Below are 16,375 nucleotides of genomic sequence, written 5' to 3'. Positions count from 1 at the left end.
CTGTCAGGCTCCTTAGTTCAGTTTCACGTCTATTTTGCAGGCGTTTACCCGTCGCCTATTTTTGTCCCTCGTCGCTTCCTGCAGTAGTTGGAACGGGTTGCCTAGAGACGGCGGAAACGTTTGGAGCAGCGATGGAGAAGTATGAGAAAATCAAAGTTGTCGGAAGAGGAGCTTTCGGGTAAACTATTAAGTTTAGTTCAACTTTGTAGCTAGTCTGGGCTGCACACATATGTTATGCCGACTGCATGTGTGCAAATAACGTGTGTTCAGGCGTAAGAACGTCCAAAAATGGGGAAAACGGGATCCGTCAAATGTGCGAAGAAGAAGACAATTCTAGAAAAGTAACCGTAAAGTTAGCTCCCTGAACGTTACACGTGAAATGTAAAAACGTTGTTTTGGTTGGCTACTATATTGACGTGAGCAGCGTGATTAGTCGTGATTAGTCGTAAGCACTCCGGGTTGATTATTTGTTCAGCAAACTTGGTAGGTTTTGTCATTTAAAGCTAACTAGCAATTTGAGTGACTCTTCTTTTCTTTCTTTTTTTTTACATATTAGCTCGGCTAGCTCTAGCTAGCTAAATGAACAGTTATTTCAGTCGTCTGAATAATTGAATTCACGTCACTTTAAATTACTAGTGGCTCTACATAACACTTGACAACAAAAGTTGTTAGTTAAAGATAGTAAGTTGCTGGAAAACAGTATACATTAAACAATATACTCTTACTAGATTCATCCTAAACATTAGCAGACGACTTTACAGCTCACTTCCTAATGTAAATGCTATTCAACGTTATTATATACTCAGCAGAGGTGGGAAGTCAAAAGGTAAATTGCATCATGTATAACTGTACATTGTCAAAGTTATTATTCCCCCTTTGTTAGACATGCATCATTTCAGAGAGTCATTTTTCTACATTAATAAAACAATGTTAATCTGTACTCTTGAACATCACGTCTTTATCTGTTCTAAATGTGTTGTGATTGTTTTTGACATTCATTTTCTGACTGGTCATAATAAGTGGATGGAAGCACCATGTGTGTTGGTGCATTTACATTATTTCCCTTTCCTTTTTATTTTGAAAAGTCTTTTCATTGGGTTTCCAAAAGACAGCAGTACAATTCAACAACAACAAAAACAATCTCCCCACCCTCACCTGCCCATCCCCAGCGTTGGTATTATTTCCCCTTTTTAAAGTGGACAACAACACCAGCAGTCTATGTACTTTCAACATTGAAATACAGTACAGTAGTTCTTCATTCATTTAAGTCTTTTGAGCATTTTGTGAAAATAGGTTTTCACAAGTAAAGGACACTTTTACACCAGTGATTCACTGTCATACTCATCAACTTTTCTTAACATAATCATTTTCTTTAAATACAAGATGCTAGTTGTGAAAACAAAACTGTCACATAAGATATAAACTACTGGATTGATTATGGAACAAAATATACATAACATTTTTCTTCACCCCCCCCCCCGGTCAGGATTGTTCACCTGTGCCGCAGGCGCAGCGACGGGTCCTTTCTCATCCTGAAGGAGATCCCGGTGGAGCAGATGTCACGAGATGAACGTCTGGCGGCTCAGAACGAGTGTCAGGTGCTGAAACTGCTCAACCATCCAAATATCATCGAGTACTATGAGAACTTCCTGGAAGACAAGGCCCTCATGATAGCTATGGAGTATGCACCAGGTAAGCTTACTGTAATATCTTATTACACAACCCCCTGTTGTTCATTGTCTCATGGTTCCCTTTTCCCATGGTTTAGTGCTGTAGGGCTATTTATGTTAACTAGATGTTTACTTTATTGATCCCTAATCCCTTTTTTGTTGACAATAGCATTTTTAACACCTGCTGTGTCCTTAAAACCTAAGTTATTGTGGTTTTAAGGAACAGAAGTCATCCTTATTGTTTATTCTATTATTCTTAATGTTTCTGCTCATGCAGGTGGAACCTTGGCTGAGTACATACAGAAGCGCTGTAACTCTCTGCTGGATGAGGACACTATCCTTCACTTCTTTGTACAGATCTTACTTGCTCTGTATCACGTACACAACAAACTTATCTTGCACAGAGACCTTAAGACACAGAATATTCTTCTTGACAAGCACCAGATGATCGTCAAAATTGGTGACTTTGGCATCTCCAAAATACTTGTCAGCAAGAGCAAAGCTTACACGGTGTGTTTATTTGCCTTTGCTTTGGAACTGTGATTACTTCAGCAAACATACATATTCTTATATATTGAACCCTAACATGTGCTAGCACAAATCAATTCCTCTTTCTTTTCACTCTGCAGGTGGTCGGTACCCCATGTTACATCTCCCCAGAGCTGTGTGAGGGAAAGCCGTATAACCAGAAGAGTGACATCTGGGCTTTGGGCTGTGTGCTCTATGAGCTAGCGAGTCTTAAGAGAGCCTTCGAGGCTGCTGTAAGTAAAACATTGACGTCAAAAAAATCCCTTGTTTTCTTGGATGTAGTCATTCAAATAGCTCTACAATTGTGTTAGCTTTTGGAATATTATCATTGCAGTGGTGTATTAATGTGAAAATCATACTCCTTAGCCAGGGATTTTGCATAGATAATTGGGGATTTTTTATATGTTAATTATAATGTTGTTATTTCACTGTATATCCCTCTTTAATTTCGCTTTCAGAATCTTCCTGCGCTCGTTCTGAAGATCATGAGCGGAACATTTGCTCCGATTTCAGACCGGTACAGCCCAGAACTTCGACAGCTCATCCTCAACATGCTCAATCTGGATCCATCCAAACGACCTCAACTCAATGAAATAATGGCTCTTCCCGTATGCATCAGGCCCCTGCTCAATCTCTACACAGACATAGGCAATGTCAAAATGCGCAGGTACCGCCTTAATGCATGACTAATGACGGAACAGACATTTTGATGCACATGATTTGAGATTAAGATTTCCTACATTTTGTGCATGAGTTCTTTATTCTTCTATGTTCCAGGATTGAGAAACCACTGTCTACTCTGCAAACTGGTCCTCACGGTAGACCAGGAGGTAGAGTTCCCACAAACAGGTCCAGAGGTCAGGCTCATCACTATTATTTGACAACAGAACTAGCTGGTAGGCCACTGCACTATAACTACAAATGTGATTGTTATTTGTTGCTTAAACAGATGGATCCGTTGGTTTAGGACCAGGTAAGGTGCATTCTCTCCCGCTGTCAGCGGTGTACACGTGGGGAAGTGGAATCTCAGTGCCTCTCCGTCTGCCGATGCTCAACACTGAGGTGCTTCAAGTGTCTCTGGGCCGCACTCAGAAGATGGGGGTGACCAAGTCTGGCCGTCTGATTACATGGGAGGTCTGTGTTAACCCGTACATTTCTTTGTATTTTCTGACTTGTTTTACTATGCTGCTTTAATAATTTCTCAAAGTCATGCTATAGCTGTGCTCTATTATTCCCTCTTGGGTCAAACCATCTCACAGCTTGTCAAATACAGTTTTAGTTTTATTTAGTTGTTTTCCAGCATTTAGGTACTCAATAATAGAATAACTGCTGGAAGGCATTGAACAGCACACAATGATGGTTCCTAATGGTGAATCAGTTTGCCATTTTTAGTTTCCTGTGTTTTCCAGGTCACAGTTACATTCTCACAGTTTGGCCCCATTAAGGCTAATCATCATTCATTGTTGCAGGCTCCATCAGTGGGGTCTGGTGAGGCCAGTCTGCCCGGTGTGGTGGAGCAGATGCAGCCTCAATTAATTTCACGTTTCCTTGAGGGTCAGTCTGGAGTAACCATCAAGTCTGTGTCCTGTGGCGACCTTTTTACCATCTGCATGACAGGTTGGTGGGCTGTTCTGCTTTTTATATTCTTCTGAGACATCACACCTATGTCAGTTTAGCAGTCAGCTTTTTTTTACGGGAAATAAACGTCTGTTTTCTGTTTTCTGCTCTCACCTGCAGCACCACATGACTGTAAAACACAGAGGCAGTGTTTGGATGTACATATGCAAGAGCAGATACAGTCGGCTCTTTTTCCTGACTTGATCAGATAGCTTCGGTCCACTTATAAAATACACCTCTCCATGTTTGCCGAGCAGTTTGCAGTTTTTCTTGAACTCAAACTGTGGTTCTCTGTTGGTCAGTGTGCCTTAGGAGGCTGCTGTCAGTTCGTCCAGTATTGCAAAGCAGATAACACAGGATTAAAGAGCCGTCCTCTCAGCTCAGTTGCCTCTCTTTCATCACTTTTCACTGTAGTGACACAGATTAGCATTTCCTAGATGAGGATTAGAAACATTATGTTGGTCTATATAAGAATACACCTACAATCATCAACTAATAGTGTCTTTAATCCCTTCTTTTTATTTTTAATTTTCAGACAGAGGCATTATCATGACGCTTGGAAGTGGGAGCAACGGCTGTCTAGGACACGGTAACTTCAATGACGTTACACAGGTATTTATTATCATAAAGTTGAATCCAAACACCTCTCAGACTTTCCACTATAACAATCATGAAGGAAGGATTTATTGCAGGACTTGTATTACAGTATACTATATTTGTTTTAGCTCCGAGTACCTAACGTACTGGATTTCTCATATTTAGTCTCATAAGAATTTATTTAGGCATTTTGACCATTAAAAAGACTGTACAACCAGAATGCTATATCCCTACATTTCTGTAACTTCAACATTACAATAAAGACTTTTATTTTTTTTCTGTCTCTGTTTTTGTACTCAGCCCAAGATAGTCGAGGCACTCCTCGGCTACGAGCTGGTTCAGGTGTCATGTGGTGCTTCCCACGTCCTCGCTGTGACCAATGAAAGAGAAGTATTTGCCTGGGGAAGAGGAGACAATGGTAGTAAATACACTGGTTGTTTTCAAATACTCTTAGTATTCATCTTTTGGTGTTTGTTTTGTATGTGATTGATTTATGACAGCCATAGATCATCACCCAGCTTGATTTTTGGGTCTCAGTTCTTGTTTCTGTGCCTCTATATGGAAGGTCGCCTCGGGCTAGGCAACCAAGACACCCACAACTCTCCACAGCAGGTGTGTTTACCTGGGGAATTTGAGGCCCAGAGGGTGGTGTGTGGAGTCGACTGCTCCATGATTATCAGCACCCAGTACAGCATCGTGGCATGTGGAAGCAACAGGTAATTATATTTTATCATCCAAAACTATGGCCATACGTTTTAATGACTGTCACTGACTGATGAAGGATCAGCTATGAACCATCTTATTTTACATTTAATGAGAAGACGTAACGTATTATAATATATATATATATATATATATATATATATATATATATATATATATATATATATATATATATATATATATATATATATATATATATATATATATATATATACATGTGTATGTATATATATATGTATGTGTATATATATATATATATATACACGTGTATTTATACGTATATATATATATATATATATATATATATATATATATATATTAGTGCTGGGCAAAGATGAACAAATGTAATCGATTAATCGCATGTTTAATGAATTAAAAAATACACGCTTTTATTTTTAAGTAATGTTATCAGAAAAATATACTATGCACTCTCGCAGCAACAGCAAGTTAACAAGTTCTTCTGAACAGGTACCAGAAGAAACATTAGTCTTTTATCAGAGAACATCATTACAGTCTCTGTTCAGTAGTTATGGTCCCTGTTAGAGTGACGTTAAGTGGTCTAGCACTGAAGAAAGTACACAGCTGGAATGTACTGTGCAGGAGACCTTTAGTCTGTACAGCCTGTGGATTTCCTTTAGAAAATCTCAGTCAAAGAAAGATAAATATAGAGTGAACAGGTATCAACAGTGAGTTTAAGTGGCTCATAACCTTTCTGCATTTGTTCAGAACTTTGTCAAACGCCCTGCAATCATATTTCTTTCACCGCTAAGTGTTCTGACTTGATTATAAACGGTCCACTGCTCTCCAACATGATTACAATGTTCCGTCCACGTTTCTGAAGCATGTCTGTCTTCTGTTGCCATGACAGTCAAAGCATGTGAATGCAGCTCCCAGTTCATCAATATAATGAACTGTGACTCAGAGATAACTGTGTTACCCAGCGATGTCCAGTCGTCTCCAGTGAGAGCAACAGTTGGTGCCCGTTGTAACGCCGCCATCTTTGTAGTCCGCTCCGTTTCATACACATCGACGGTGCGTCTTGAGGCTCGTACGCTCCGTCTTTCGTTGTGATTCTCAGGACGCTCCTCAGACCGACATCTTCCTCTACAGGAAGCGGCCTGCAGTCCGCTGCTCTCCACTTGGCAGAGGCATGTGTTCATTGTTCATGTGTTCATGTGTTCATGTGTTCATTGTTCCTGTGTTCATGTGTTCATGTGTTCATTGTTCATGTGTTCATGTGTTCATGTGTTTATGTGTTCTTTGTTCATGTGTTTATGTGTTCTTTGTTGATGTGTTCATTGTTCATGTGTTCATTGTTCCTGTGTTTATTGTTCATGTGTTCATTGTTCATGTGTTCTTTGTTCCTGTGTTCATTGTTCATGCGTTCATTGTTCATGTGTTCATGTGTTCATTGTTCCTGTGTTCATTGTTCCTGTGTTCATTGTTCCTGTGTTCATGTGTTCATTGTTCACGTGTTCATTGTTCACGTGTTCATTGTTCATGCGTTGGTTTATCCACAGTTCTCCGCACACCGCATCCAAAGTAATCTGACGAGGTTTCACTCCACTCCACTCTACTTCATGCTCGTGGTACTTCATGCTTGGGTTACTTCATGCTCGTGGTACTTCATGCTCGTGGTACTTCATTCTCGTGGTACTTCATGCTCGTGGTACTTCATGCTCGTGGTACTTCATGCTCGTGGTACTTCATGCTCGTGGTACTTCATGCTCGGGTTACTTCATGCTCGTAGTACTTCATGCTCGTGGTACTTCATTCTCGTGGTACTTTATGCTTGTAGTACTTCATGCTCGTGGTACTTCATGCTCGGGTTACTTCATGCTCGTAGTACTTCATGCTCGTGGTACTTCATGCTCGTGGTACTTCATGCTCGTGGTACTTCATGCTCGGGTTACTTCATGCTCGTGGTACTTCATGCTCGGGTTACTTCATGCTCGTAGTACTTCATGCTTGTGGTACTTCATGCTCGTGGTACTTCATGCTCGGGTTACTTCATGCTTGTGGTACTTCATGCTCGTGGTACTTCATGCTCGTAGTACTTCATTCTCGTGGTACTTCATGCTCGTAGTACTTCATTCTCGTGGTACTTCATGCTCGTAGTACTTCATGCTCGTGGTACTTCATGCTCGTGGTACTTCATTCTCGTGGTACTTCATGCTCGTGGTACTTCATGCTCGTGGTACTTCATGCTTGGGTTACTTCATGCTCGTGGTACTTAATTCTCGTGGTACTTCATGCTCGTGGTACTTCATTCTCGTGGTACTTCATGCTCGTGGTACTTCATGCTCGGGTTACTTCATGCTCGTAGTACTTCATGCTCGTGGTACTTAATTCTCGTGGTACTTCATGCTCGTAGTACTTCATGCTCGTGGTACTTCATGCTCGTGGTACTTCATTCTCGTGGTACTTCATGCTCGTGGTACTTCATGCTTGGGTTACTTCATGCTCGTGGTACTTAATTCTCGTGGTACTTCATGCTCGTGGTACTTCATGCTCGTGGTACTTCATGCTCATGGTACTTCATTCTCGTGGTACTTCATGCTCGTAGTACTTCATGCTTGGGTTACTTCATGCTCGTAGTACTTCATGCTCGTGGTACTTCATGCTCGTGGTACTTCATGCTCGGGTTACTTCATGCTCGGGGTACTTTATGCTCTTGGTACTTCATGCTCGTGGTACTTCATGCTCGTAGTACTTCATTCTCGTGGTACTTCATGCTTGTGGTACTTCATGCTCATGGTACTTCATTCTCGTGGTACTTCATGCTCGTAGTACTTCATGCTTGGGTTACTTCATGCTCGTAGTACTTCATGCTCGTGGTACTTCATGCTCGTGGTACTTCATGCTTGGGTTACTTCATGCTCGTGGTACTTAATTCTCGTGGTACTTCATGCTCGGGTTACTTCATGCTCGTAGTACTTCATGCTCGTGGTACTTAATTCTCGTGGTACTTCATGCTCGTAGTACTTCATGCTCGTGGTACTTCATGCTCGTGGTACTTCATTCTCGTGGTACTTCATGCTCGTGGTACTTCATGCTTGGGTTACTTCATGCTCGTGGTACTTAATTCTCGTGGTACTTCATGCTCGTGGTACTTCATTCTCGTGGTACTTCATGCTCGTGGTACTTCATGCTCGTGGTACTTCATGCTCATGGTACTTCATTCTCGTGGTACTTCATGCTCGTAGTACTTCATGCTTGGGTTACTTCATGCTCGTAGTACTTCATGCTCGTGGTACTTCATGCTCGTGGTACTTCATGCTCGGGTTACTTCATGCTCGGGGTACTTCATGCTCGTGGTACTTTATGCTCATGGTACTTCATGCTCGTGGTACTTCATGCTCGTAGTACTTCATTCTCGTGGTACTTCATGCTCGTGGTACTTCATGCTCGTGGTACTTCATGCTCATGGTACTTCATTCTCGTGGTACTTCATGCTCGTAGTACTTCATGCTTGGGTTACTTCATGCTCGTAGTACTTCATGCTCGTGGTACTTCATGCTCGTGGTACTTCATGCTCGGGTTACTTCATGCTCGGGGTACTTCATGCTCGTGGTACTTTATGCTCATGGTACTTCATGCTCGTGGTACTTCATGCTCGTAGTACTTCATTCTCGTGGTACTTCATGCTCGTAGTACTTCATTCTCGTGGTACTTCATGCTCGTAGTACTTCATTCTCGTGGTACTTCATGCTCGTAGTACTTCATTCTCGTGGTACTTCATGCTCGTAGTACTTCATTCTCGTGGTACTTCATGCTCGTAGTACTTCATGCTCGTAGTACTTCATTCTTGTGGTACTTCATCCAGTTTGAGTGGTGACAAATAACTTTGCTTCTATTAACTACGCCGTCTGGTAGAGATTTAAAATGAAAATGTCCATTTAAACACTTTTCTGTCTGCTAATCTGTTTCTCTCAGAGAAGGTTTTAGATGAGATGTAGTGTTGTGTATGAGTAGGACAGTAAAAACAACAGCATTCATTTCAGGTCTCAGTAGAAGCAGCATTGTGCAGCAGATACGGGAAATAGGAATACACAATATTTTAGGGTTTTTTAATTAACATATATTGCAGATTAAAGGAGTGGTGTAAAAGGATATACTAAATGCAGTGTTCTCTATTCCTCTCTCTGTTGTAAGTATCTGGATTATGTTGTGTTGCTGTGGACAGATTCAACAAGCTCGGACTGGATATGATAACAGCTGGAGAGGAACCAAACCCCTTGAATCAGTTGGAAGAAGTCCATTCTTACTGTCCTGTCCAATCAGCCCCACTCAACAGTGAGAAGATTGTTCACATTGACATTGGGACAGCCCATTCTGTTGCTGTTACAGGTAAAATATTTCCATTATTAATCTATCAAATAACATTTTTGCATCAGATTTGAAATGATGCATCACTGAGTGATTGTCTCAATCATGATGTGAAATTAGAGTAGGTCATTGTCTCATTTATCATTAGCCAAACTAGTTCTCTAGGTTCTTGGAGCACCAGATTGAGTGAAACACTGCCTGAAAACATCACATTTAATGAAATCCTTTCACCAACATTTTCCAGAGAGGGGTCAGTGTTTTACCTTCGGCAGCAACCAGCATGGTCAGATGGGCTGTAGTTCCCGTCGTAGCAGCCGTGTTCCCTACCCGGTGCCCGGGCTGCAGGGCATCACCATGGCTGCCTGTGGAGATGCTTTCTCCTTAGCTATCGGATCTGGTACGTATAACTTACTATCTATCTGATATTTCGACTTGCTCTGTTTTGAAAGGCCCTGAACACCTCCATAGGTCAAAGGCTGGCGTATATGTGCCCAGAATTCCAGAACTAATAACTGATACAGGTGGCATTTGTCCCGACATACCAGGTGCTACAAAGTAATCATGAGTGCCGAGGAGACCTGAAGCTCTGTTGAAATGTACTCGCATGGTGTGGCCAAAATCAGACTGTGTGATGTAACGTTAGTTAAAGCATGCTGGGACTGGTTAGAAACTCTTCTTGTTGATTGTGACCAGAAAACCCTGACATCTGACACCTGAACTTAAAAGCACTTTATACAAGAGTCATGTTGTCTGGTAATTAAACCTGAAGACAAATGATAAGCATCACACATCAGTTTTAACAAAAACATGGATGACCTGCAACTTCCTGATGTTAAACTCAGACAAAACTGAAGTTATTTTACTCGGCCCTGAACACCTCAGAGATCAATTATCTGGTGATGTGGTTTCTGTAGATGGCATTTCCCTGGCATCCAACACCACTGTAAAGAATCTCAGCGTTATCTTTGACCGGGACTTGTCCTTTAACTCCCACGTTACGTTTCAAATCTCAAGAACTGCATTTTTTCATCTACGTAACATTTTAAAAATCAGGCACATCTTCTCCCAAAAAGATGCAGAAAAGCTGGTTCACGCGTTTGTTACTTCCAGACTAGATTACTGCAACTCCTTATTATCAGGCTGCTCTAATAAGTCTCTTAAATCCCTCCAGTTGATCCAGAATGCTGCAGCTTGTGTACTCACACAAACTAACAAAAGAGATCACATGACTCCTGTATTAGCTGCTCTGCACTGGCTCCCTGTAAAATCAAGAATCACATTTAAAATTCTTCTCCTCACCTACAAAGCCTTGATTGGTGATGCACCATCATATCTTAAGGAGCTTGTAGTACCATATTGCCCCACTAGAGAGCTGCGCTCACTAAATACGGGGCTACTCGTGGTTCCTAGAGTTGAACAAATTAGGATGGGAGCCAGAGCCTTCAGTTATCAAGCTCCTCTTTTATGGAACCAGCTTCCACTTTCAGTCCGGGAGGTCTGATGCGGTGTCTGATGCCTGGTGAGCCGGCCTCCCGCATTGGCCCTGCTGATCGCTCCTCCTCTCTACCTCCTTCTGTTTCATGGATTGGAGTTCCATTCATACATTGTCATATTCATGTAATGTGTTTATGTAACTTTGTAAATGCTGTTCATTCTGTACACATGACATCTATTGCTTCTGTCCATCCGGGGAGAGGGATCCTCCTCTGTTGCTCTCCTGAAGGTTTCTTCCCTTTTTTCCCTGTGAAAGGTTATTTTTGGGGAGTTTTTCCTGATCCGATGTGAGGTCAAACGTCAGGGATGTCATATGTGTACAGATTGTAAAGCCCTCTGAGGCAAATTGGTAATTTGTGATATTGGGCTATACAAAATAAACTGAATTTAATTGAATTGTTAAAGAATAATGAGTTTTATGGTTTTGCATTAAAACTGTTGCTGTTCTAAAGCTGACTTGAGATTGCGAAGTTTCCAACAAGAACAAAAGAGCCATTTTTAAGACAAGACAAGCTCTTTATTTCCCCTCATTTTTAATCCCTGACTACCTTTAGAGATATGCATGAGTAGAAGTTGCACAAGCAGACACTACAGGGATCGTCTCAGCTCTCAGTTGAGATAACATTGCTGTGGTTTAGCTGCTTTGGATGAAAAAAAGGAGGATTGTAATGAGAGTGACCCAGTTTCAAGCAGTCCCTATAAGCAACCATGTGACCACACAACATGAGTGTAACTTGAATTCAAAAACAGCCAATTTGAATGTTACTGTGAGTGTATTTTGTTACTCTTTCAAGTCTGGAATTTTATTTTCATGTCAAACTTAAATTAACTGAAATGTTTCATGGAACATATAGTACAGTTTGGATAAATGGTAAGCAGTACAATACAGGGTATTAGCCAATGAGCTTTACATGGGTCTGCTTCTTTGAACACATAGGTAACAGATGTGTGTGTGTACGTGTGTGTGTGTGTAAGTCTGTGTTTTGGTGGTTAAATGGTAGAATATCCTATTGTGCCAGCAACAGGCTCCCCGGGGAGAAAGCCAGCAGTGGCAGCACTGCCTGTAGGTTTTCTTTGTTGAGGGAAGTCTTTGTTCAGCTTGGCTTCCTTCAGATAAAGCCATTATGCTGCGGCAGGAGAGAAACAGAGCTGTCGGCTAACGATTTCTGTGAGAAACAGTGACCAGCTTCTTCTCCTCCCGCTCTCCACAGATTGGGAGGTGTACACCTGGGGAAAGGGGGCCCGCGGCCGCCTCGGAAGGAAAGAAGAGGATTCTGGGATACCTAAGGCGGTGCAGCTTGACGAGAGTCACCCATTCACGGTGACATCGGTGGCTTGTTGTCATGGCAACACTCTGCTGGCAGTGAAACGTAATATTTAGCTTATTAGCCATTGTTAACAAACACTGTGGGATGTTGGGATGGTGGTGAAATGTAACAGTGCTAATCCCTGGATGAAAGACAGGCTGAACTTAAGACAAGCTTCCCTTGATGGCGTCAACAGAATTGCATGTGAATTGATGAATTGATAAAGGACTCATTTGTAAATTTGAAAGCTCACTGGCTGATGACATGACTACAGCTTTGTTTCATGCAGTCGTACATCTTAAAGCATTTCCATTCACAGGCGCTCTGTTAACATTAACAAACTAGTTCTTTCCAGCTACACTTGATCTGAATTTTCCAATCTGCATGCCAAAAGTAAAAATTCAGTCTAATTTTGCATTGTGGCTGTTGATGGTAGACTAAAGTTATTATGACATTTCTATAGACATCTTCCTGAGAGGAATCAAAAACAGCAATCTGTCCCTCTTTGCCCTGGCGGTGACAGTGCAAAGCCATAGATAATAATGAAAACTGAAAGACAGTCAAGGTGGGATTAAATCATCCCTCTACACTCCATATTGAAAATAGCTGCAGATTTAGAGAAGATTAAACTGCATCACAATTTAATAAGTAACCGAGATGTCGGTAATCCTTGCTACAGGCTACACGGCTGCTGTTTAAATGTTTTGTTGACCTGTGACGAAGACATAGAGACCAACATGGACTAACACTCATAGAGGTCATTAGCAGGGTTTGATGCTGATCGGACCAGTCCAGAACTGATGAGAATAATACTGGACCTCATTAGAACTGTGTTGATACATGTATTACAATCAAAAAGCAGTGAAACACACAAACACCTTGATTTGTTGTAGAACTAAATGCCTACTCTATCATCAATGGAGTGAAAGTCATTTCTTTGGTCAAAAACAACTCAATAGAAAGCTCAACAGTTTGATTCCTCTACTACAGTGTTCCTTCTACAACTGTCAGCCACTATCTGCCTCACTAGTGCAAAATGTATTTATCCATCTACTACAGCAATATAAATCATGTGTGGACATTTAGGGCTGCCACTAACAATTATTTTCATTAGTGATCACTCTGTTGAATATTTTCTCAATCAATTGAATAATTGTTTTGTCTAAAATTATTTATAGTGGAATATTTTAATTACAATTTTCCAGAGCCAGCATCTTCAAACTCTTCGTTTTATTCCACCATCAGTCCAAAAGATATTCACTGAACTATCGTATATGATGAGAAGCAGCAAATCCTCCCTTTTAACATTATTGCTGATAAATGTCTTAAATGACCGTGTATTTCAGCTCTTTTTGACGTTTCACCCTCTCTTGTTTCAGCTTTGCTGGAAGAACCTGCCCCGAGATGAATTTGTCCTAAAAACGAACCCACACCCACTCAACGGTCACCCTGAAGCCCAGGTGTGGCACAAGGTGAAGCTTCCTCTGGATATAACTCTTCCCAGAAGCCCGTCTGCGCTACAGTTAACATATTTCCTTTTCACGCCGCAGCTGCGCCCTCAAATTCTCACTCGGTCTGTTTGATTCTGCGGTTTGACATCATGCAGCAAAGCACAGAAAAGGTCAACCCCTGTGTGCTTCAACAGGTGTATCTCTCACCAGGGTAGTTAAAAGAATGCTGCAACACTGTTGCTGGAGATGGATTACAGGAAGTCATTAGGCAGCTTTCATGTGGCGAGCTATTGTCCTCTCTCACATGCAGAGTTAGCATGATAAAGACCAGTAAAAGTCAAACTGGTTTGAGCTCTCTTAAGCCACTGGTGAATGAGGTGACACAATGCAGAGAAATGGAAAAGAATGAAAGCCACTTGAGCATCATGAGTCGAATGAACCTAACACAATAATCAGCGCTCACATTGTGCTTTATTGGATTAGTCCTCCAATACATTTGTAACTCCAGCAGCGTTCACACCGGATAACGATGTGTTGTTCAGGGTCCAACTGAGCGACGTCTTTAAGACGTAATGACTGTGTCCGAAATAACTTCCTGGTTCACTCCTCCCTATATAGTAGACACTCAATAGTTTACTCTGCATGGAGCCGTAAATATCGACATGTATGAATCTTCTTCTTCGTTTTTATGTTATTTGACCAATTGTATTGTGGCATTGTTTGCTAAACGTAGCGTAACATAAGATAGATCTTTATTTATCCTGAGGGAAATCGTTGTACAGCAGTTGCAGTACAAAGTGCAACACTATAAACAGATACAAAATCCAAAGTATAGGCAATGCCGAAATATGAGGTTAACAGTAAGGATCATAAGTTGCTCATATACTTGGATACTCTTGTTTTTGTTGCATTGTAGGAGTTTGGGGCGGGGCACCATTTCTAGAGCATAAATATTACCATTTGGCGCTCACAGAAAATGTCAGACAGCAAATAAAGTGCACTGTTCTATAAATAAACATATGTCACTGAAATGTGTATTATATTTTAAATGAGATGGTACATACATCGAGTGAACTGTTTTTAAAAGATGACCTCGACTGAACCCATACTTTTTACTCAATAAGTAAAAGTACATAAGTATTTGCATCAAAATATAGAAGTAAAATGACTCGTATACAGAATGGTACATTTCAGACTAATATATATTATATTACTCTATATTTAGTGATGCATTAATTTGTTCATCACTAATGTTGCAGCTTGTAATTGTTGGGCTATTTCTTTTATATTTCTTATATACTTAAGCAATAATAATGAATCTTAATATTTTAGTTGATTATATTTAATCGGCAAAAAAACACAAGTTGACAAATAAATGTAGTAAAAAGTAAAATGTTTGCCTCTGAAATGTAATGGAGTAAAATAACCGTAAAATAGAAATACTCAAGTACCTCAATTGCACTTACATGTGAGTAAATGTACTTATTTACTTATCACCACCGGTGTGAGTGAAATATTTGTTGTTTTTGTTTGTTATATTTACATTTGTCTAGTGTTGAAGCTTTTATTGTCACACTTAAAACATCTAATGAATAAAAAAAACAGGAAAATAAAGAATCATCTTCACAGGTGTCTGTCGGTTTCTGGATATTTTTAAAGACATTTTGAACAGTTTAAAACATGCAACCTATTTCAGAGATTGTAATGTTTCCTGTGGCTGCTATGGGATGGAAACAAATAATTAGATATCCTTATCATGGCTTGGAAGGTTGACTTTAAAATAATACACCATCTTAAAATAAATAACTAACCTACAGTATAATGCTGGATCTCTAAGTAAGGGTCAGATTACTTTTGCTTTTATTCTGCCTCCACAGTCGCCATTATTCTCATCAATCAACTGATTCATGTAGTTTTCATACAGCTGTTAACGCGTGGTATGATTATGGTAACTATTATTTATTAGGATATATTATAGTTATTCTAGAGATTAGTATGTATTTTCTCCAAGTGTATTCATCAAGATTCTGATTCAAAATCACGTATTTGTACAACAATGATTTGGTTTTTTTTGAGGATATTATTCCTTAATTTATTTATTTTTGTTGAGGAAATGGATCCTCGATATTGTTTTGCATGATGATGTCATGATGATGTAATCCAGTTGCAATACAGCAGGTGAACATTTTTTCTAAATATTTGGATTGAGATCTTTATTTCTACTGTCGTAAAATCATGTCCAGTTTTGTTGTGTAACAAAGTATTGCAGGTTTTATTATAGTAATATAATGTATAAACGCAACATTATAACATTAAATACACTGAGATATATTACATTATCCATTGTGTGTGTCTGCTCTACCACTAGAGGGCGTCTGTCACCTCTTACTGTACTGTTGGCTTCTGTATTAGATTAATTTCTTTAATATGTATTTGACTGAGTCATGAACAACAAAACCTTCCTCACCTCTTACTTTTCTTCCGACTATATATTTAATATTTCTTACGCCAGGGCCAGTGGGTGTGCACTAAATATACATATAAACTTGTGTCTGACAAATAAAGAAGCTAATGCATATTAAAAAACAAAGGCATGGAAACACAAACAATGTATTTCATGAGCAGCCACACAAATGTAAGCTCCATAAGGAGAGGCGAG

At 40.2% G+C, this 16,375-nt stretch overlaps 1 protein-coding gene across 1 annotated transcript; it reads left to right on the top strand.

Moving 5' to 3' along the window:
* The first annotated feature begins 91 nt into the window (after nucleotides 1-91).
* On the top strand, nucleotides 92-16,046 carry nek8 (NIMA-related kinase 8). The gene is made up of 15 exons (XM_034549340.1): nucleotides 92-178; nucleotides 1,487-1,692; nucleotides 1,948-2,180; nucleotides 2,300-2,431; nucleotides 2,657-2,865; nucleotides 2,976-3,055; nucleotides 3,148-3,332; nucleotides 3,668-3,815; nucleotides 4,351-4,427; nucleotides 4,713-4,830; nucleotides 4,978-5,128; nucleotides 9,322-9,485; nucleotides 9,709-9,861; nucleotides 12,170-12,328; nucleotides 13,645-16,046. The coding sequence occupies exons 1-15, from the start codon at nucleotides 132-134 to the stop codon at nucleotides 13,671-13,673; spliced, it is 2,091 nt and encodes a 696-aa protein (XP_034405231.1). The 5' UTR covers nucleotides 92-131; the 3' UTR covers nucleotides 13,674-16,046.
* The last annotated feature ends 329 nt before the right edge of the window (nucleotides 16,047-16,375 follow it).

Source organism: Cyclopterus lumpus, chromosome 13 (genome assembly GCF_009769545.1).
Source record: "Cyclopterus lumpus isolate fCycLum1 chromosome 13, fCycLum1.pri, whole genome shotgun sequence".
Classification (NCBI taxonomy): domain Eukaryota; kingdom Metazoa; phylum Chordata; class Actinopteri; order Perciformes; family Cyclopteridae; genus Cyclopterus; species Cyclopterus lumpus.
This window is presented reverse-complemented; position numbering and strand designations above follow the sequence as displayed.

Coding starts and splice junctions, on each gene's coding strand:
- nek8 (XM_034549340.1), top strand. CDS start 132: ATGGAGAAGTATGAGAAAATCAAAGTTGTCGGAAGAGGAGCTTTCGG. Junction 3,816..4,350: donor TTTTACCATCTGCATGACAG/GTTGGTGGGCTG, acceptor TTTAATTTTCAG/ACAGAGGCATTATCATGACG. Junction 9,486..9,708: donor CCATTCTGTTGCTGTTACAG/GTAAAATATTTC, acceptor AACATTTTCCAG/AGAGGGGTCAGTGTTTTACC.